This window comes from Bactrocera tryoni, chromosome 4, assembly GCF_016617805.1.
Source record: "Bactrocera tryoni isolate S06 chromosome 4, CSIRO_BtryS06_freeze2, whole genome shotgun sequence".
NCBI lineage: Eukaryota > Metazoa > Arthropoda > Insecta > Diptera > Tephritidae > Bactrocera > Bactrocera tryoni.
Window position 1 is genome coordinate 61,106,357 of NC_052502.1, and position 23,477 is coordinate 61,129,833.

Here is a 23,477-nt window from a genome sequence, read left to right on the forward strand (position 1 = left end):
TGCAAAAAAAATGTAAAGGTAAGATTACAATGCGCGAAAAATCATGCAAATTTGTCCGACCCAAATGGTGAGAAAAAGTAGGCGCAACGTCTTGTGGAGCGACGAAACAAAAATTAATTGGTGCGGAAATGGTGCCTGATGGAATGTTCGTCGTCCGAAAAGCAAATAATTGCATTCACAGTCTACAACAAAGAACGTTAAACACGGTGGTGGCAGCATAATGGTCTGGGGCTGCTTTTCGTGGTATGACGTAGGATCAATACATCGTATTTCAGGCATAATGAATAGGTTCCAATATAAAGATATTTTGGAAAACACGATGCTGCCACATGCTGAGGAAAGTATGCCACTAATATGGAAATTTCTGAAGGATAATGATCCTAAGCATACTTCGAGGTTGGTAAAAGATTGGATCCAGGACAATGATGTTAATTCTCTTATATGGCCATGTCAATCTCCCGACTTGAATCCAATTAAAATTGGGGGGAGCTAAAGCAACGGATTGGGAAGCAATCGTTTCAAAATAAGGACCAGTTAGGGAATTTTGTTGAAAAAACCTTGTAAGAGATTCCAATTATCTCCAGTATGTCAAAATGATTTTCAAAAGGAATTGAAAATAATGGCTGCTAAACTAGAGATGAAATAAGTAAATAAAAATCAAATAGGAGACAGAAAACTTAATCTAATACATTTTTTCATTCACATGCATATGTGTACCTGATACAAAATAATAAGTACATTTTGTCCAGCAATTTTGTTTAGTCTTTTAATTATTTGCTAGAAATTTAAGGTCCTATATCAACTATTACTACAAATATCTTTTTTTTTGTTATATAAGTCATATATGTATTAAATGAAATATGATATTATTTCTCTTTAAACATGAATAAAAGAGAATTTGTTTTGACCAGGTGTGTACTTACTGACAAATCATTTGCAACTGAAATCCATTACACAGATAATAATTGCCGGAGACCTACTATTCTAATTTTATTTTAAATATTTTTAGCTTATTTGTTTAATGTATATAAAAGAACGATATAACATCTATATTCAATAAGACTAAACTCAACAATTGCAACTCAAAGAAAACGGTACATTATTTTTAATAAAATGAAAGAAAAACTAAGTATTTTGTTGCAAACCCATTACTCTCAATAACTACTTTGCAACGCCACTGCATTGAATCTATAAGGTTTGGGGTCTATTTCTCCATGCCTCCGATCTGTATTTGCCACATTACTGCGATCAATTTTTTTTTTTACAATTTCCCATAAATTTTCTATGTGATTAAGGTCAGGGGAGTGTGGAGGCCACTCCATTACATCCACTTTATTCCTGTGGAACCATAATTTTAGGACCTTTACCGTATGACTCGTGTCGTTGTCCTGTTGGAAGATCCATTTAAGTGGCATTTCCCACTCAGCATGTGGCAACATTACGAATTCCATAATGTCTCTCTAAAAGTACCTATCCATGGTATCATTAATACGATGAAGTAGCTCCAAAAGATAAGCAGAAAAGCTTCCCCAGACCATAACATAGCAACTATGATTGACTGTCGCCATCACTTCATACCAAATTAAATTTGGACTCATCACTAAAAAGAACAGTTTTCCACTTGCATGTCGGCCATTCTATATGATTTTTAGCGAGCTGAAATTGTTCTAGTTGGTTACGTTAGCTAATAAGCGGTTTCTTCGCTGATCGGTAACTGCGTAAATCAGCGCTTGGTAACCCAAGCTTCTTTAGCAATTGCGGAGCTGTCAGTTTTTTCATCAGTTTATCTTTGTCAACCTCCACGATGACCTACTGCGACAGTTTTGTTCGAAATTATTCGTGAGATTTATGACTTGTGTGTTTTGTACTTTATAGAAATTTCTTTTTGAGAAGTTCCGTTATTATAATCATCAATAACACCTGCTCGAAGTCCTTCACCGAATTTATTTGCAGCCATTACTTTTTTTTGTAAAAAATTTAAAATAAAAACGTGTTTTTGCAAAAAAATTAGCGCAGAATTATGCTCAGTAAAAGTTCTAATCAATTTAATTAGAAAAAGAATCGAACAAAGGAGAAATGAAACGAACAAAACAGAGTTGCAATTGTTTTGTCGCGGCGGATTGCCATACATTTTAAATATAACTAGCAAAATAAAAAAAAGATCACGACAAACATTGCAAAATATCTAACTTCAAAGCTGTAAATTTAAAAACAAGAAACAAAAGGCAATTCGAAGGAAAAGTAGCATTGTAACAAAAAAATCTAGGGCTTCGCTCTAGTTGCAAACGTTTTGTCCGATACTGTATATACAAGATGCGAAACTAAATTAAAGCACATTTTGATTATTTTATTGTAACTTAGAAGTGAATATATCAAGCATTCCGAAAAGAATGGTCACGAAAAACTGCAGAAATATAAGTATGCAGTAAAAAATAGCTTTAACGCTTATCATCTTAAAAGATAAGTATGATGCAAGAGCATCTGAGCTATAATTCCAATTATTTCTTTTAGAAAATTGAGAGAGATGAGAGCATTGGAGTGTGGGTTGTTTTTCCTTGCCTGGCGTTGGGTCAGTATTGTCGTAAGTGTGGAAGAAATTAACGTCCAAATGCTTAAAGAATTTAAGCCATCTTTTGTTCAGTGAGAAATGCTTTTAAAATTGGTATATCAGCGAAACATTGATCCCACACACGGCTTTCTGATAGTACAGTTGAAGGTATGAATTGGGCTGCGCAACCTGCAGACTTAAATTACATAAAAAATTTGTGAAAAGTAGTGATGAAGCGCAGAGGTCCAATAAAAAGTAAAAACCAAGGCTGAAGTTTTTAAAAAAGTAAAGTCTGGACGGTACTCGATCTTGTAAAAGAAATTACAAGAGTTAGTAGATTCTTTGCCGAACGTTTTATGGACATAATTGCTTTAAAATATTCAATCTAATTTTGAAATTTGTTTTTTTTTTATAAAAATAAGTTTTGGTTTTGACCTTATTTTGTACCCAACCAAATTCCAAATAGGTCAGATGTTCCTTTTGGAGTTTTAATTTAAAGTTTCTTTTACGTTTTTAATGAAGACTAAGATGGGGACCCTATTATTTTGTCCATAATTGTATGTACATACATATGAATGTGTATAATAATTATTCGTCTATAATTTCGAAAAATTTGAGTTAAGTTAAAATCAAATCAAATCAAGTCAATTCAGTTCATCATAGACAACATAGTTGATCAATTCGAGTACCCGCCAGCGTCAACTGCTTTGATGCAACATGAACAAACTGTTAAAATCAGTGTTTAGATGATGATAAATATACAAAATGAACGCTGTCGATCATTTCAAACGTTGAAATATGAGTAGGGATCATTTCGGGTATTTTCTGCTAATGCGAACGTTCATAAACAAATCATGTATAAGCTGATCGCTAGTTAATCAAAGTTGTTCTCTATCGCTGAAGACAAAGGGTTCGATTCGTGTACATCAATCGAACTGACAGAATCAGACAGAGTAACGGATCAATACTCGATTATGAACAACAATTTATTACTCGTTGCAGTTCTCTGGTTAAATTTCACAATCTGTTAAGTGTTCCCGTTGACAATATAATTTTAAAAGGATATTTTATTCGCTCAAAAAATCCTATAACAATTTCTAACGACAGTGTGAAGATATCTGAAATCGGATTATAACCTCTCTTACTCCCCACATAACGGTACTGTTAAAAATTACTAAAAGCGCGATAAATCAATAAGTAAATACGTCAGAGGTATTAAGTTTTACCTCCGAGATAGTTTGAGACCGCTTTTTGAAAGACGGGGGAAATAAGGTGACACATATATCGGGACTTGCGAATTTTGTATTTCATAAGAAAGTGTTTATTCCTGAATCTCTATTTTTTGTCCCCTTCAAAGTAATGTAATCTAGATACATACATATGTATATTGCACTTCTGCCAGCGTTTTTTCTAATCCTTAGAGCACTTAAAAAATATTTTTTATGATCTTGGAGAAGGAGCTACATACTTCGATGCAGTTTTTATCTCCTCAATCGTAGCATAGAGTCGTTCTTTCATGGGCGTCTTCAGTTTTCTGAATAAAAAAAGGGGGGCCAGGTCTGCGAAATACGGTGACTTTGGCACCATTAATGTGTTGTTTTTGGTCAATTATTCGCAAAATTCAAATATTCAAAAGTAATTTTTTTCCCCACAAATCCCAGTATTTCTGACGGATTGCTTCTAGCTCATTCCCAAATCATTGGTTAAAATCGAACTGCGGGCAAATTTGATTCACTTCATGAATGCTTTTGCCTTTTTTTGACGTGTGCGGGTGTCCGGCACGCTCTTCGTCGTTCACATATGTCACACTCAAAATTCGTATTGCGTCCGTGCACTTAGTTTTATTTTTCACACAAAGTTTTACACAGATTATTTGATTAATTTTTGGAATAAGCAAAAATCGAAGACGAACCTTAACAGACCTACGGACCTTGTCAGCGTAAGTAAAGGATATGACATTCAAAAGTCGAACATCGTGTTATTTAAAAATTCTCAACACATTTTGTACAAACAACGTGCAAACTGACCGATAAAAATAAGGTTTTGGTAGGGAACTTTTTGTTTTTGTGAAGGGTTGTTGTAACCGAAATACGGCAATCACGGCGGCGGAGAACTGACAAGGAGCATGCATCAGCTTCTTTGTAGATTATGTTCGGACGAAAGCATTTCCCACGATTGGAATTTAAGTGTGCTTTGCCCAATCCACAAAAAGGGAAATGCCACAATCTGCGCCATCTACCGTGGGATAAGCCTCTTCAATATCGCATATAAGGGTCTATCGAGCGCACTGTGTGAAAGATTATGGCATTAGACCTAGAAAATCAACAACTGACGAAAGAAAGGTTCTGCGAACGATGTATGGTCCCTTGCGCGTTGGCCACGGCGAATATTGCATTCGATGGAACGATGAGATATACGACGACATTGACATAGTTCAGCGAATTTAAAGAAAGCGGCTACCCGGGCTAGGTCATGTATTCGACGCAGTACCCGCCGGGGGAAGCAGAGGAAGAGGAAGACCTCCACTCCATTGGAAAGACCTGGTGGAGAAGGACCTGGCTTCGCTTGGAATCTCCCATTGGCGCCACATTGCAAAAAGAAGGAAGGACTGGCGCGCTGTTGTTAACTATAACCGCGTAAGCGGTTTCTACGTCTGTAAAGAAGATATGCAACCGAAGTTAACGGGTTTTCTTATTTGGTTTAATATACTTAGGTAAACATATTTTTTTTGCCAAAAGTTCACAAGTTCAATTTAATTTCAAAAGCTTAACTGGCACTCGGCGTTGTCTAATTAGAGACGCCATAAAAACAGAAGTAAGAAAAAAATAGAAGTTTAGGCCATAAGAATCAAAAAGGGAAAATATTAAAGAAAATGAAAAAAACCTACAGTTGCCAATTAAATTAATTTGCTTCAGTATTTCTCAGTGTTATTTTCATTTTTCGTTTCGCTGTCATCTTTGTGCTACACTCATATATTTCGTCTACAATTACAGTTTCAGTTTCGCTTCAATTCAAACCAATTTAATTTTCACATTCAATTCAATGCATTGAGATCAGTTGACTGGAGTGAAATATAATTCAACACTCGTTGACAAGTAAGCACATTGATATGTATACATATATGTATGTATATAATATGGACGTTTAAACATAAATATTTAGGTATGTACATTGTCGACAAATGTTGTGAAAGCTTCCCGCTTCATGTCATTTCCATACTTTCAGAATTATTTCGTTATTGTACATAATATTATGTACATATTCATATAATATCGTCGCTGCCAGTAAACTTATGAAAGTGTATTGAGTACGTCGAATCGTAAATTTGGTTCACTTATGAGTGTTTTACATAACTTAACAAAATAGCCGATTTTTTCGTTCAAAAAGTTAAAAAAAATACAAAATTTAAAATTCGAAAAGCTTTTTTGGCATTAGAAGTATGACCCGACAATAAACCTTGATGAAATTACGCACCACGCAGTGGTAAAGTTCCGTCTCCTGGATTATTCCCGGATTTGATTTACTCCATATATGGCAATTTTGCTTGTTTACATTTCCGTTTAACCAAAATCAAACATAAACAAGCAATTTACAATTATTGTCTTCTTCGGCTATTTCAATAATTTTGGCAAATCCCAGACGAATAGGCAATTCTAGAAGGTTTAACTGGCCGGCCATCTGTTGTAATGACCGTCTGCTAAATGCCAAGTTGTAAGCAAAACTCTTGTAATTGCCTGAATTGACGATGCAACGGCCACGTTATTTTCTTGAATACCAACATACGGATCTCTATGGTACGGTCTGCGATACTTTTTAAAAATTTAAATAATAATCTGTCAAATAAAAAAGTTAGTCGATTACTAACACAGTAAAAAAGTTATTACGGTTTGTTTTTGTAGCACGATTCGTGCGCCACCCTGTATTTCTGAATTTAACGAAATATTGCTTTCACAACTTAAGTAATATTGTTGTGTATTAATAAACTATTTGAATTAAAAACTAAGTGAATGTATTTACATACTTATTTATACTAAATAAGTGAATTTCAATTTATCTAAAGTATGTGCACGAAAAAAATTGGTCGAACATATAACGTTATAAAACTTATGTTTATTATTCAATTTCAGAAATATTTATACAATTTATAGTTTATATATAGATTTATATGAATTCAATGTTTAATGTTCAGGATATTTTTTTATAAGCGAATAAACGTAATTTAGACTTAACATCCTTCATAAGCGCTTGCACAGAATCCTTATTGAAGTCTTTAGTGACGTTTCGCCACTTATTCCTAAATTCCCTCTCATTTTTCACTGTATATTGCGTCTTTAGCAGTTTCGCTTTAATAATGGCCCAATAAGTCTCAATCGGCCTGAGCTCTGGGCAATTCGGAGGGTTCACCTCTTTGGGAACACCAACCACTCTATTGGTTTAAAGCGGTTTTTCCGTAATGACATGTCGCAAGATCTGGCCAAAAGAGTACTGCATCCTTATGAAGCTTAATTAAAGGCAAAAAACGTTTCTGTAAGCACTCATTAACATAAATTTCTTGATTTATTGTTTCATAACCTCTAAAAGGTTCACTTTTAAAGCCACACTGGCAAATGGCCTGCCATACTAGACATTTTTTTGGGAATTTGTCAAGCTTTTTATTTTTAGATTTATCAGACACATTTCCCCTTTTGTTTGCTGTGTAAAATTGTCGCCTTCGAATTGGCTTAAAGTCCGCTTTTACACAGGATTCATCGTCTATTACAACGCAGCTAAAATTAGGCATTAACTTTTCAATAATTGTCGAGCACGTCGTTTTGCCAAAACATGTTGGTTGTCATTGCGGTTTCGTGCTGCATTCACTTTGAACGAACGTCATCCAATTCGTTTGCGTACTTTCTGTACATAAGTATGAAGCTGACACTTGCATTTTTTTGGCGACATCTTGTACTGAAAGTCCAAGATCAAATAGGTCAACACTTTTTTTGCTATAAGTGGAGATTCAAATCCTTGTTTTTTGCCACTACGGCCTTTCTATTCAATGATCAGGAGTTACTGTATCTCTTAAGTACGAAAGATACCGAAGATTTTGCAATTTTTAATTTTTTGGCGATGTCGCTGTGAGACATGCCTGGATTTTCCAGCTTCTTGCGCAAAAGCGATTCCCGAACGTGTATATACATTGCTGACAAATTTTACACTAACCATATTTTTGTAAAAAATATAATGCAATTATGTAAATAATATAGTAAACTTTGCGTGTAAATTTGAATTTTGTTTTTGACGTTAGAAATTTCTAAGTTGTGCGGATTTCTATGTGACCAGTTTTTTTCGTGCACATATTTAGCTTACCATGGTTTGTATCTGAACTTTTTAATAGCCAAACTTCATTTTATATTTCTCAACACGAGTTATATGTTCATTCACTATACATTTTGTAGAAACACTTAATTTAAGCGAGCGTTTCTTCGAAATACTAGCGTGCGACTGAAGTTCTTAGCTGTTTATTGATAATATATTATATATAATAAAACAACTTTCCCTGCATTGTGAACACCATTGCTTTTGCGTTAGTTCTATAATCTACAAATATCTAAAGTGCTTATTTAAATTTATTTAGTGTTTGTTTTTATGATTTTTTTTATTAGAATTATTTTCTTAAAAAATTGTCACTTCTCACTAAAATTAACATATAATTTCTAAAACATAACTTTCTATGGTAAAATATTAAAATACTGTCAATCGCTTGTGAAAGGCTCGTTATAAATTCGAGAGTATGATTTTTAATATGAATTTTTTCTTATACGTATGTAGGTATAAAAATAAATATTAATAATTGTTAACATTATGATATTCTTACCAGTAATTACTATTTATATTAAATAAATAATGATTTTGTTAACAATATAATATATTACTTACTAATTATGTCTTATTTCTTCTTTTTCAGCGCTGTAGCAATTTAGACTTTGGGTGTCCAATAACCAGTAAAATGTGAAATATAATATAATGTGAAATCACAAAGTACATACGAATAAAATAAGGATACGAATTAAATGCGAATGATAAAATTTATATAAGTTATGGCTTGTGTGTGTTTGAAAGTTTGTTCAACGATTTAATATTTAAACTTCGTTATGTGTAACTGTCATAGACATCCTACCCTTTAACGTGTCGCCGGTGTACCAACAAACGCAATCAGCTAAAGACAATGGGCCTAATTTACGCACTTGGCCTCGTATCCGCCTTTTCACCAGGCGATTTCCGTTTGCGTAGAATTAAATGAAAAATTAAAAATCGTTATTATTAAAATCCCATCACGTATTATTTTAATATTAATAAACCAAATTTTAATTTATATTTTTTCTTTTTTTCTACAGGATGTGAGGAAATAAAATAAAATGTTTTTCTCCGCTTAAATATATATTTAAAAAATATCATACATATTTTTGGAGAAAACTTGTGTTCTTGCAAAAATAATTCATAATAAAATCTAAAAATAAAACTTAATTCAAAATCCATAAAAAATATTCCGATAATATAAAAATAAATAAGCTATAAAGAGTAAATTATTCTATTATATTATTTATAAAAAATAAAATTTAATAATATCAATTTTAATCGCAAGTGTTTTTATGGAAAAGTTAAAGTGAATTTCAAATATCATACGAAAATTATAATATAGTGGCTAAGCTCAAAGCTTTAGTAATAAAATAAAATTTTGAGAAATACATAATTATAAATAATTGTCTTTAGCAGCCACAGCAAGCATCAAGATCTGGTCAGTTTGAAAAAGTGCATAGCTTCTTATAAGGTGTGGTTAAAAGTTTGCGTTTGAGTAAACAAATTATAAGTGTTAAAAATACAAAATGTCTTATAATATGGCAATGATGTTGTACAAAAATTAATTTTAGAATTGTGCAAGTTACCAGCAATTGGGGGCTTCGGGGCAGAGGCTTTGGCGCATGCGTGTCCGATATTCGTGAGTGTATACAGCGGTCTGTACTGCGCAGGTAGAAGAGTGTTCCGTCGCTCCGATATAGTTTAATCGCGTCGTTTCCGTTCGAATCAACTTGATATAGTTTATTCAGGTTGTTACGACGTTTGAGTCCTTTAATAAGCGCCGTGGAATTGCCTTTGGTCCCCATAAAAAAATCGTTTGTGTTTGTGTGTGATTGTTGATTTTGAAATCCATAACGAGCTATTTTAGTGAGTGCCATCGAATTCATACATTTCCCGCTATCGCCGTAATGAGGTGTGCCTTTGTTTGCGGCAGCACAAGCAGCAGCAGCACCGAAACCGGCAGCAGCAGAAGTAGCGGGAGCAGAAGTTCGGCATGAAATGGAAGCGGCCATACGCTCATCAGTGCAGGTTGGTGGTCCACCACCCACATCAGGTGGTCAACAGCAACAGCACCACCACCAACAACAGCAGCAGCAGCCGCAGCAACGTGGCGGTAATCCCCAGCAACAATTGCACTTGCATGATAATGGACCATCGCCACAACAACAACAGCATCAGCAGCAGCAGCAGTATCATCAACAACTTAGCAATCTACCCACACACCATCATCAACATCACCAACTACCGCAAGCGCAGCAATCAGCTGCACAGCAACAACAACAAAATAGCAATAACGGTAGTAACAGTACACAACAGCAGCATCAACAACAGGCTAATATGTCAGCTTATCAACAGCGCATGGCGTCTGGTCCGTCGCAGATTCACAGGTTAGTGAACGTTTAATATATGTTAAGGCCGTTTTCTCAATGTCTGATTAGCAGCCATCTGTTAGTTAAGTTCTGGTTAATTTAACCACGACTCCTTCCCTCAGTAAAAACATTTTTTTCTAATACGAAAACGCAAAAAATTGTACTGGTAACATTGTGCAAAAATTACCTCCTTTATAAACTGTATATGTATGAATAGACCTAGAGGTCTGAAACTATCAATAGTGTGCGATAGTATTTGGCAAACATCGATTGACTATCGATAGTTTTCGATAATGCAAACACAAACATATTTATAATAAAAATCACTTTTTATTTAAAAATAGCATCATATCCACATACTTAGGTTTTAATCTTGACCTGCGGTCCAATATTGCTGAACATCCTCTCGGAATATACTGACGTCGATGGCGTGCAGAAATACCTTGTCATCATCTTCCGTAGTGGTTTTTAAGTCGTCTGCTGAAATCTGTAAAAGAAAGAGGGTATATTCATTAATCTCAATCTTAGTTTCTGTAAAACATGAAATATACTTACTTTCCAAATAATAAGAGGATCTGTATCTCTTGTAACAGGTGGCGCAAAAATTACCTTCCGATGTTTTTGGGAAAATTAAAAACTTTTTTAAAAAATGAAAAACTTTGATTCTGCTTTTGGATTATTTTTATTTGAACTTTTAAATTTGCTTTACATCAAGTCGAGAATATGATATGATGTAAATGGCCGCCGCCACAGTTGATTGTCATTTGAGCCCTTTTTATGGCATTTTCCATCACTTTGGGCAGAACTTCCGGCGATAGGTCCTCACATTCTTAACGGATATTGTCTTTAAGAGCTGCAAGAGTCTGAGGCTTGTTGACATAAACGCGCGATTTCAAAAAGCCGCACAAAAAGAAGTCTGGAGCGGTCAAATCAGGCGGTCTTGCTGGCCAGTGCAAATCGTATATCTCGTACAGCTAATCGTTAAATCGAATGCGATATTCGCCGTGGCCAATGCGCAAAGGACCATAAATCTTTCGCAGAACTTTTCTCTCGAAAACTCGCAACGTCGACTCATCATCGTCCAGGCCTCTGCACCATATAGCAGGACGGGAATTATGAGTGACTTATAGAGTTTGGTTTTTGTTCGTCGAGAGAGGACTTTGCTTCTCAATTGCCTACTGAGTTCAGGCGCTACTGTTGGCAAGAGTTACCGTAGTCCTTATTTCGTTTTCCATAGACGTCATCAAAAGGGGGGTCATCATCCGAGGCTTATTGCGTCTTTTCATTGGGGTGTTTTTTTTTACGTGGCGGGTCTCAAACCCAGCGCACAACCCTATGTAGGGGATGTTTCGCCTTCTCACTTTAGCTCGCCTTCAAACGGATGTTCATAGTCTACCCAGAGGATACTTGGTCAAAAACCGGAAGACGTGAGCTGCTTGAGCTATATGTAAAAGAATCGTTTCTGGCCACTCCCAAGTGAATGGTAATCAGAGAACTTTCCTCACTTGCGTGAACTTCTACACATGATCCCATCCTCACCTCACCATCCTCTATTTGCGAGATTGTGATTTAGCAGCCCATAGCCTCAAGTAAATGAGAAATATTTTCTTGAGAGACAATGAAACCAATTTTGGAAATTTAATTCAATCTTACTTTGCATATTTTATCATTACAAAATCAAGTCAAAGAAACAAAAAAAAAATATAACTACATTTACATACTTATGAGTAAAATCATAGTTAAAAATAAACAATTGGATTCAAAATGGCCCAAGTTGTAGAGTTTATACCTTTAACACGGTATTTTAAGTTTCCTACGTAGTTTGTAACATGCAGAAGGCAACGTCAGAGACCTTATTAAATGTATATATAAATGATCATCGTGACTAGCGGAGTATATTTAGCTATGTCCGTCTGTCTATATGTATACTAGTTCGTATTCGTTCCTTAGTTTTTGAGATATCGATATGTTCTTTTCTCCAAGAAGCTGAACGTCGGAACTACCAATATCGGACCGCTGTATCGTACTATATAGCTGCTATAGCCTACAAAATGAACGATAATATCAAGTTCTTGGTGGAAACTTTTCATTTGAGAAGGTTATTCTAACGTTCCTCCTTGTGTTAAATTTTAAGGTAAGCATCTTAACATCTTACTATATATAGGGAGATACTGACATATCGAGTCTTTCATTTAATTAAGGGTGTATTCTGGTTTAGAAATTCGAAAAAAAATCAATTTTTTTTGCATATTTTTATAGTATAACCCTTCAAGAAAATGTCCCTAAGAGAATTTTTCGAAATTCAAATTATTTTCCGAGTTACAGCTCACTTTGTGACTCCGACTCCAACTGCGCGCGACTAGTTCTCAAACTTTAAACTCGTTTTTCTCATAACTACTTTTCTAGAAACGGTGTGCATCATATCACAAGTTCTACTCAACCGATTCACATGAAATTTTACACAGAGCTTTCTTATACATTATAGTATCGCACTACGAAGAGCTTTCGAAAGATTTTTTTTTATTTTTAAAAAATTCCGAACCACGCAAAAACAGGGAAAATACGAAACTTTTTTTTTCAAACCTCCACCATTTTGTAAAAATTTTTTTTTTCAAAAACGTTTCGTAGTGCGATAACTACACTTTTACTCTTCACGAATTTCGCATAAATTTTCATTTCAGGTTACGGAAAGGATTTATATCCTGCACACCAGTACAACCCATTGTTTAATCAGTCTCTACTTCGCCGACCTGCAGTTTTTTTAAATTTAATTTTTTTCTTATATTATTTATGTTTTGTATCCTTAGAATATCAATAAAAAGCATGTAAAAAATGGATAGTAAAATAATTTTTAATTTTTTTTATCACGTCAAAAAAATACCTAAAATTCGGGCTTCTAAACCAGAATACCCCCTTAAATGAATAAGGCGAAAATCCAAATCAAAAAAGTAGAGCTGAAGTCAAAATTAGAGTTGACGACGTCTTTTTATTGTCGATATTTGTTCGTTGTACCTACTTATCTACATCTGTGCAAGCGTAAAAAATCATTTGACATGGACATCGAAAATAAAATCATACGTTATAACAAAAGTGTGGTGTAAAAAAAAGAAATGAAAACCGGCTTATTACAATAGCTTGAGCTTTTATTGCTTCATCCGCCATTAAAGTCAAAGAATAAGCAAAACAACTCAGAATCGTAACAATTTACGAAATCGTGATAAAATCACAGAGATTTCAAGAATTTCAATTCTAGTACAACTTTTCCGCTTCTTCTGCTTTCTTACTTCAGACCATTTAATACAATGTCTAAGCTAATCCGCGATGCTGCTAGTACCTCGCTCCTCAAGCAATAACTAAATGTGACTGTGCGTGTTTTATAAAATATTATATAAAATTTAATATATGTACATATGTGTGTGTACATATATAAATTTATACTCACATACGATTTTTTCCACATCCATTTAATATCCAACGGCGACAAGCCAGGCAGCTGGTGAAAAGTAAACGAAGAAGATAAGCTCACTATGAATCCCGAGAAATTATGTAAATGGATGATGGCAAAGTTGAAAATTGCTTGCCATGACGTACCAGCAATTTAACTCACAATGTGATGGAGGCGGGCGCACGGAACTTTGGTTGCGTTCTTTGTTGGGTGTTAAATTTGATTGTGGTTAGGCGGTCGACGTTGTTGGAGCTTTGGTTGTATGTTACTAACCGCTGACTGGAGCTTATGGTAATTTCTCAAATTTTTTATACAAAACTGAAACTCAGTAACGACATAATTTTGCTGACATAACGGCAGTGAATTCGAGAAGTATCAAAGCAAAGCGAGCAGGACAGACGACAGCAAAATATCGAAATACTAAAATTTTGATAAGTGAAAAGAGAGCGCAGAAAAAGCGTTTACTCTGAAGAAACTGTAGATTGAAATGGATGCCAAGATAGTCGACCCAAAACACATGCTCAGGCTGTAGTTAATAATTGTAAGTGGAAAATTTAAAGCGTCAAAGCACCAACTTATACAAACGTACTGTGCATATGGATAACAGAGAAATAAAAAGTCATCGAGAAGGTTACTGTGTGATAGAATTAAGCATGTTGTTAAATAATATATTTTTGAAAAGGAAAGCCTCTGAAAATCGTTTTCGAATTTTTAACTAAAAATTAGGACAATATCGTAAAGATTTGACGCATAGTACATATCATGTAAAAATGATAAGGTTGTTTATCTTTTTTTTTTAATAAACAACAAGAAAAAACTTTAACTTGGCTGTACTTAAGTTGTTTTTTATAGTATAAAAGGGTATAATAAGAGCTTTATTCTGATTTTGATCAATCAGTTTTAAGGGATCGTCGCAGTGTGAAATTTTCGAAAAATCTATATCTTTTGTTGCATTATCGGGTAGTATACACTGTAAAAAACATTCTATCAAATTTTGAAATCGAAATTCAAATTATTAAGATCGCTACAGCGTTTCTTGTAGAATGGGAACAGTGTGGGGAACATGGTGACTCCAATCGTTAAGCGCGTTTTTCTCAGAATGGTGTTTTTAAAAAAAAAAAACTAAAATAAGTTTACGCAAATACAAATCTGATCGTTATAACTTATAACTTTATGAGAGTATGCGAAACCTCTAATTATATTGCATCATCTCATATTTTCATACGATCCGGTTAGACCGGTTCTGCCGGCTTGATTGAAGTAAATAGCGTATTTTACGATCATTTTGTTTTACAAAATTTATCAGTAGAACAACAGTGTCCGAATCGGTTATGTGTTCTAGCTTTGGATAGCAAAACGTTTTTGAGTTCACATTCTTTTACGTTTTTAAAATTACTGTGTTTGAGATTTTTAGGTACAATGCCTAGGCAATGCGTAAATAGTGCCAACAATTTTTGTTATGTGTGCGGAGAACTACGTAATTTTACTCCGCTCGTGCTAAAAGTTTTGCTGTTAAAGTTGGAGACCAAGACAAAGCATGGCTTTCTCACATCTGTTCGAAAACTTGTGTAACAATGTTAACAGCTTGGTTAAAAGGTTTATATCGTAAAATGCCCTTTGCAGTGCCAATGGTTTGGAGAGAACCTAAAGACCATGTTACAGACTGCTTTTTTGCCTCACGAATATTAATGGTATTGCACCGATGTCTAAACATACGGTTAAGTACTGTAATTTACCATAAGCTTTAAGACCTATCAAACAAGTTGTTCACTAAACTTTCTATTTCAAAAGCACCAGAATCTTGGAGTCTCGATGAAGAACTAGAATCGACTAGCTCTTCAAATGATGTTACAGAAACCGCAAAGGAAATGACAACCGATCCTTTATTTGATTTACCAGAATGTTCAACAGTGCCGCATCTAATTTCACAGGGTGAACTTAATGACTTAGTTCGAGATCTAAGCCTTTCAAAATCGCAGTCAGACTAAAAGGTTGAAACCTTCTCCAAAGTGATGTAAATATTACTTTTTATAGAAAAAGGCAGAAAGACCTCACAAATTTCTTTCTTCAAGAAGGGGATCTAGAATACTGTTCAGAAGTTAACCTTTTGTATAACGCACTAGGACAGAAACATGATCCACGTTTTTTTTGGCGTTTATTCCTTGATTCCTCTAAACTTGGTTTAAAGGCGGTATTGGTTCATGACGGTAACAAATATCCATCTGTGCCCTTAACTCATGCGGTTCATATGAGGGAATCATATGAGAATATGAGAGTTCCTTTAGAGCACATCCGTTATCATGAGTATGGTTGGGCAATATGTGGAGACCTAAAAGTACTAGCCCTTCTTTTTGGGATGCAAATAGGATATACAAAATATAGACTATTGATAGAGACTCTCATTATGTACAGAAGCAGTGGCCAGTACGACAGGCTCTAGTTGATCCCAAAAAGGTATTATAAATTGGGTTTAATGAAAAATTTTGTTAAGGCAATGGACAGAAATCGAAGAGGGCTCTTGTATCTGAAACAAAAATATCCAAGAGTCAGTTAAGCAAAAATTAAAGAGGGCATATTTGTGGGTTCGCAAATAAGAGAACTAATGAAAGAGAAACATTTGAGGAAATGCTAAATGAAACTGAAATAAGAGCCTGGTGTGCCTTTAAAAGCGTTGTTAAAAATTTCTTACAAATGTGAAAGCTGACAAGATTACAAAGATCTTGTGACTGAACTACTTACTGCCTATAAAAAAATGGGTTGCAACATGTTCCTTAAATTTTACTTTCTGGACTCCCATTTGGATTTTTTCGCCGAAAATTTAGGGACCGTAAGTGACGAACATAAGGAACGGTTTCAAAAAGACTTTTCTGCTGTGGAGAAACGGTATCAAGGGAAGTGGAGTGTCAGTTTGCTTGCCGATTACTGCTGGACAATGTTAAGGGATAGTCCAAAAACAAAATATCGCCGAAAAGCTTCGACAGTAACATTTTAAGGAACTCTTTGGTTAATAAAATAATATAACATTAATATATCTATCAAAAATCCTCATAGCAAAAAAACTATAGGTGATAGAAGAAATCTGTAGTTATTTCCTACATTTTGTGGCAATTTTTACATAATAAACACTTTGTTCTGTTCATGTCACAAAAAACAAGCGGACTTTTGTTTACCAGTGTAATAAAATAATCTATAGCTTTATGGCTGAAATCCTACCTGCGCTGTTTGTTTGTGGTGCTATTGCATATCCGCTCTCCGCGCGCTTGTATTTCCTCAGATTTAGTTTTTTTTGTATACTTTCTTTATTTTGCATTCTTGCCAAATTACTTCTTCCATACTATTCTTTTTCAGATTTTTGCCTAATTTCGGTATGCCACATTTTCTCCATTTCCAAGAGACGTAGCAGCAATTTCTTCCACCGTTTGTATTTACATATGTGTAGACCTTGTGACTTTTGAAATATCTGAGATCTGTCATCCTTCTACTTCCGAGCGAAGCCGATTGTGTGAAAACTACCACAGTATACAAATCCGGGTCCGTCCCGGTTAGTCGTAGGAACGGACACAATATTTAATCTTTTCCTTCAGCTGCCGGAGCTTCTGCTGTTTATTATCATGTTCTATTACTTACTTTCCAAGAAGGGAATTAACCAGAAGTGGGGTTATTTATTCTCGTTCGTTCTGGAAAACTACAAATTCGTTTTCCAAATCTATGTTTTCTGAACTGGTGACCACTGCAGCTTGAAATGAGCTCAGAAGATTGTAATGGAATAAACATATACAGCCTTTGAAAACATGATCCAAGGCTGTTTTTAATTTAGAGTTTTAATAAACAATTGTTGCGTTCCCCGCAAATCTGGAAACAAAATTCTTGAGAGCGCCAACTTCCTTTTTTATTTGTTTTTTTTTTTTGTATGTGTTTCTTTATAACACCTAAGCCTTAAATTTAAACTAATCTTTAAAGTTGGGATGTGCGGAAGATTTATTGAATTATGAATGTATTTATTCAGCTACCAGTTAGAAGAATAGCTAAAAGTAAAAGAAATAGGGTATACTTAAGGGGGAATTCTGGTTTAGAAATTCGAAAAAATCGATTTTTTTGCATATTTTTATAGTATAACCCTTCAAGAAATTGTCCGTAAGAGGATTTTTCGAAATTCAAATTATTTTCCGAGTTACAGCTCATTTTGTGACGCGCCGACAAAACCGTTTCGCAGCCGGCTCGGAGCTTTAAACTCGTTTTTCTCATAACTACTTTTCTAGAAACGGTGTGCATCATATCATAAGTTCTACTCAACCGATTCACATGAAATTTTACACAAAGCTTTCTTATACATTATAGTATCACACTACGAAGAGTTTTCGAAAGATTTTTTTTATTTTTAAAAAATTCCGAACCACAAAAAAACAGGGAAAAGACGAAACTTTTTTTTCAAATCTCCACCATTTTGTAAAATTTTTTTTTGCCAAAAACGTTTCGTAGTGCGATAACTATACTTTTACTCTTCACGGATTTCGCATAAATTTTCATTTTAGGTCACGGAAAGGATTTATATCCTGCACACCAGGACAAGCCATTGTTTAATTAGTCTCTACTTCGCCGACCTGCAGTTTTTTTAAATTTAATTTTTTTTCTTATATTATTTATGTTTTGTATTCTTAGAATATCAATAAAAAGCATGTAAAAAAATGGATAGTCAAAATAATTTTTGATTTTTTTTATCACGTCAAAAAAATACCTAAAATTCGGGCTTCTAAACCAGAACACCCCCTTAATGTTTCAAATTGCAAACTTGCGAAGCTAAGACACATCTGGTGAAACAATACAAAATAAGGTCATTCAAACAAAATTTTCAGGTTCAGCAACGTGAGGTTAAATATGAAAGGTTTTTTTATCCTCATTCATGTAATATTTTTATGAGCTGGCAGCGGTTGTAGTTTTGCGCAGTGGCTAGAAATGCATTTAACATATTGTTACTGCACTCTTCGCCGTTTCGTGTCACCTTTGCACGACTCTTGCGCATACATTTACGGACCTACTGTTATATTAATTTTTAAACATAACACACGCATTCGTTCTTCCTTTTTTAGTTTTTTTTTATACTCTTGCAAACTGTTGCTACAGAGTATTATAGTTTTGTTCACCTAACGGTTGTACGTTTCACCTTCGAATAAAATTAAAAAATAGTGGGCGTGGCCCGCCTTCTAATATAATTAATGTGCACATCTTCTAAAAAACTAAAGCTCCAACAACCAAATTTGTTATGCTCGAATATTATAAATTCTACTAGCAGTGTGAAAATTGAGTAAATCGGAGAATACATCGCTTTCGCCTTTGTTTTGGCAATATTTCATATGACGTTTCGTTAAAAGCCTTTGCTCCTACCTGAACCTTCCTGTGTCTGTGTTGCTTATCTTATTTCAACGTCGGATTTACTTTTTATTTCCAAAAATATGTGGCCGGGCACCTGCTTTGTTTTGGGGTTTCTTCCTCTTTAATGCAGTAAAAACAAGATGCAAATTAAACGTTTTCTTTCTTTTCTCTGTGTTTCTTTTTGTTTGCCTGCACCTTTATGTATTTCGTAGAATTGCGTTTCTGTCTTCTAAAAATAATCACACTGAAATCTCGTAACTTTTTCTTTTGTTGCTCTTAGAATTTCGTATTAAAGAAAACTTAATGACGCGATTTCTTGGCACTCGTTAAATTTATTTTTATATATTAAATTTCGGTATTCTGTTTAAAACATTTTCATTTATTTGCTGTTCGAAATAAGCAGGAATGTTCGAAAACTTTTACAAATTTTCAAATTTGTGGAATGTTCAAATATGTCGACGTATGTTTCGATGACCCAATTTGATTGCGAGCGAATTTATATTTTTGAGCGAATGTGTTTATTTATTTTCTAATTATTATGGCTAGTTGCGATTCAATTAATTATTATATGCCTTTCTTAAACGTTGCCCAAAAATAGGAAGTTACATGCTTGAATAGGAGGTACCTTTTTGCTTCAAGGTAAAAAAATACTTTGTTTGTGAATTTATTCCTCAAATCTGAATTGAGTGATTTTATTCGGACCTTTTGTACATTAGGAGCACACTTTTGACAATGTAAGGTAATTTTTTCATGCAGAAATATTGAGGCATAAGCTGGTAACAGTGCTTTCCGCAGAACGTCTTGAGAAAAAAAGAATTTGCGGTGTTCACTATAACTCGGCCGGAAATTATCTGAAAATAAAAAAATAAAGAAAAATTAGTTAAACTATAATCAAATCTTCCCCACAACGTTCTCTGATAATTTTTTTTGCATTCAAACATTTTTGGCGGCCATCTAAAGTGTAAACTGTTATTTTCCACTAAAAATTCCGCCATTTTGTGGGTGGAAAACACCCTTAATGAAAAAAAACATTATTTAATATACGTTGGGGGCGGTATTTTATATGTTAAAAATGTGTTCAAAGTTTGAAATGAATCGATCAAGTAGTTTTGAAATGACAGTGAACACAGACTTTGAAAAAGTAGTTTTGAGAAAAACGCGTCTAAAGTTTATGCACTTCTATCCCGACCGCCCTCAGCTGTTAGAGTTTGAGCGTTAAATGCCAGGAGACTAATAAGACGATAACTCAAAGAATATTACTTCTATCGACTTAAAATTTTAAGGACATATTCTTGAAATGTTAAAAAATAAGATAAGACAAAAAAATATCGATTTTTCGAAAGTGAAAACCCTACCCCCCTCCTAAATACGCCAGAGACATTAAATTTTAGCACCGAGATGGTATGAGTTAGAAATTCCATATCTCGGGACCCGATTCCGACTAATACCACTATATTCGTTCACAAATCAAGAAGCACTTATTATAACAGTATAAAACTTTGCAAGAAAAACTTCCAGGTGACTTTATACCGCATATGTATATCGGTCAATTGCGAAAATTGGGCGAAAACTTGATCCAGCCCTCATACATATAACGACCTGGGACTTTGACAAACACCGACAATGTGACTCGTGTGCGCAAAGTTTTGAACTTAAACCGTCGACTAAGTATTCGTTTAATTGCCCAGATAATAAATTTATAAAATCTCTGGTTCATGCTATTGCGACGGAGCACTTGAACATGCGCAAGATATGCGCAAAGATGGTACCCGATCGATTATTTCGAAGTTCTTTGGGGACATAATAAGGTATATTTTATAGATATTTATGTGAACATTTTTCGTTTTTTTAATGCCAAATTGACAAATTTCAACCAATTAAAAAGATCGTAGGTCATTTTATAGTAAATTTATTCTACATTACGCAGTTTTAATTTGATCGCTAAATTTTTTGTGATGTGAGCAATTTTGAAAAATGTCGTTTCGAGAAAAACGCGTTTAATTTTTCACTTATATGTTTATATACGCTGCCATTAAAAAACCTTTCCAAGATACGATCTTGCCGATTTCACAGGATATTTTTGGATATATAAGCTATTGAAGAAGTAAAAAAAATGTTTTGAAAGTGTCACACTGGTACAACCTGTTAAGGTATTTACCTGGCTTTGATTGCAAGAGTATAAAACGTTCGGTTGCACCTGAAATTAACGCTTCCTTATTTGGTAAATGTAGGTTTGAACACTTAGTATGTACTATCTTATAAACTAGCAAATACAGTCGAACTTCCATAACTCGAACTTCTTTAACTCGAATTTTCTCTAACTCGAACTAAATGGGTTGGCAGTAGCATTAAGAGAGTAATTAACATATAAATTTCCTTCCATAACTCGAAGTTCTCCATAACTCGAACGAAAATACATAATTATGACTTCTATAACTCGAAGTAATGTGCTTTTCTCTTATTCTACAACTCGCAGTATCCTGGCCTATAACTCCAAGGCCTGGATGACTGGCCAAATTTTTGAAGAATGGGTTCTAAATTTGGATAAGCGCTTTCAAAGTACTGGCCGAAAAATTTTATTGTTTATTGAAAATTGCCCAGCACATTCTAAACTGAAAGCCATTGAACTGGCATTTTTTCCACCGAATATGACCTCTAAATTACAACCGTTGGATCAGGGAGTAATTCAAAACTTGAAAGTTTTTTATCGTACCAGAATAGTAAAAGAAGCACTAAAGCGTATAGAGGCAAACGAAAAACAAGATATTACACTTACGGATTGCATCAATCATGTAACAAAAGCTTGGGATATTGACGTCAAAAATCAAACCATAGCGAATTGCTTCAAAAAAGCTGGATTTGGTCAATACTCTGAATGGGAAGAGGAAGATGACATACCTCTGAGTTTTTAAGTACTACTGATGAATATCGAAATGTAATTGAAGCTGATTACGAAGCATGGTTAAAAGCAAACAAAATAACTTGCAGTGCTACTCTTCAGGATTATATTGCAGTAGATAATGACCTTTGCACAACTGGCTTTCCTACAGATGCTGATATTGTTGAGAATTACTGCCCTGAATTAGATGATCCAATATTAAGCGGAACGGAGAGTGACGGCGAGGGATCGGTAGAAGAAACTATTCACCAGCCTCCAAATGCTTTCCGAACATTGAGTTTATATTTGCAAACAAATGACACTACAACTGATGAGCACTATACGGCTTTAAACAAATTAGAGTCATTTTTTACTGAAAATACAAAAAAAAAAGAAAATTTTCAGTCACTAATTTCTGAATACTTTACTTCACTGTAACTTATTACAGTTTTCTGTAATGTGTGTTTTAAACAACAAATACATATTCATCATTTAATATACTCTAAAGTAGCAATTGAGTTTCTTTAAAAAAAAAATTTTTTCTATAACTCGAAGTCTCCCTAAGTCGAAGTTTTTTTTGGGATAATAGTGATTCGAGTTATGGAAGTTCGACTGTATATCCTGTTCATATATGGTATATGAAAAGTGTATATTGTATGTTATGTTGAAAATTGAATAAATTTTGTTGTTATCTGGGCAAGAACCGTTATTTGATAGTAAAATGTTGACAAATATATTTGAATAGTTTGTGGAAAATATTACAGTAAATAGAACGTTTTTCAAAATGTGCGCTAAATATAAGCAATTAACGCGTGATAAAAAATTGATTACTTTTACGTTAAAGAAAAGAAATGAGAAAAAAGGATGTAGCCATTCAACAACAATCAATTTATTAAAAAATGAACCAGGACCATGGTTTGGAGTGTTACAGTAGAGTTGGGACTAGGAGGAAGACATCTCTTCGAACAGATGGTGTTATCCATAGACCATCTTTAAATGATCGCTTTAAAAACTCTATAGCGGTAAGACGGCACTTAGAGGAGAATGCGCCTAAACCAGGAGCTAAACCGCTTTTAATCAAGAAAATTGGCTAGGAAATTCTCCCGTTCGAGGAGAGCTAAAGAACGTCTTAAGCTCATTTTTTCTTTCGCTCATCATCAAAGTCTTGTTTGTATTTTATTCAAAAAAAAGTCAAAAATTAAATTATTTTGTTGGACGTATTATTTTTTGACCTCTAAATTTTTAAATTAGCTCGAATAGTTGTCATGGCCAAATATTTTAACTTTTATAGTTTCCGAAGCTTTTGACACAATATTTTTTGTTTGTGCGTGTCTTATTTCAAATATTCATAATAATTTTAAATGCTCAATGTGAAAAATGGTTCATTGCCTTTTGGTCGCTTTGTATACAAATAACAAAAAACACACAAGCTGCTTGTCTTTAAATGACATAAAACAACAATTATTGTTCATTTTGTTTTTGCCGAGTTCGCTGTGCCCATGATTTGTGTGTCCAAACTACCTATAGTTA

At 34.2% G+C, this 23,477-nt stretch overlaps 1 protein-coding gene across 1 annotated transcript; it reads left to right on the forward strand.

Annotated features, from left to right (window-relative positions):
* The first annotated feature begins 9,883 nt into the window (after positions 1-9,883).
* LOC120774639 (G-box-binding factor-like) lies at positions 9,884-21,981 on the forward strand. The gene is made up of 2 exons (XM_040104363.1): positions 9,884-10,272; positions 21,786-21,981. The coding sequence occupies exons 1-2, from the start codon at positions 9,884-9,886 to the stop codon at positions 21,979-21,981; spliced, it is 585 nt and encodes a 194-aa protein (XP_039960297.1).
* The last annotated feature ends 1,496 nt before the right edge of the window (positions 21,982-23,477 follow it).

Excerpts from the sequence above, each read along its gene's own strand:
- LOC120774639 (XM_040104363.1), top strand. The coding sequence starts at position 9,884 with ATGGAAGCGGCCATACGCTCATCAGTGCAGGTTGGTGGTCCACCACCC. Across the intron at positions 10,273-21,785 it reads GGTCCGTCGCAGATTCACAG|AATAGTAAAAGAAGCACTAA; the intron begins GTTAGTGAACGT and ends TTATCGTACCAG.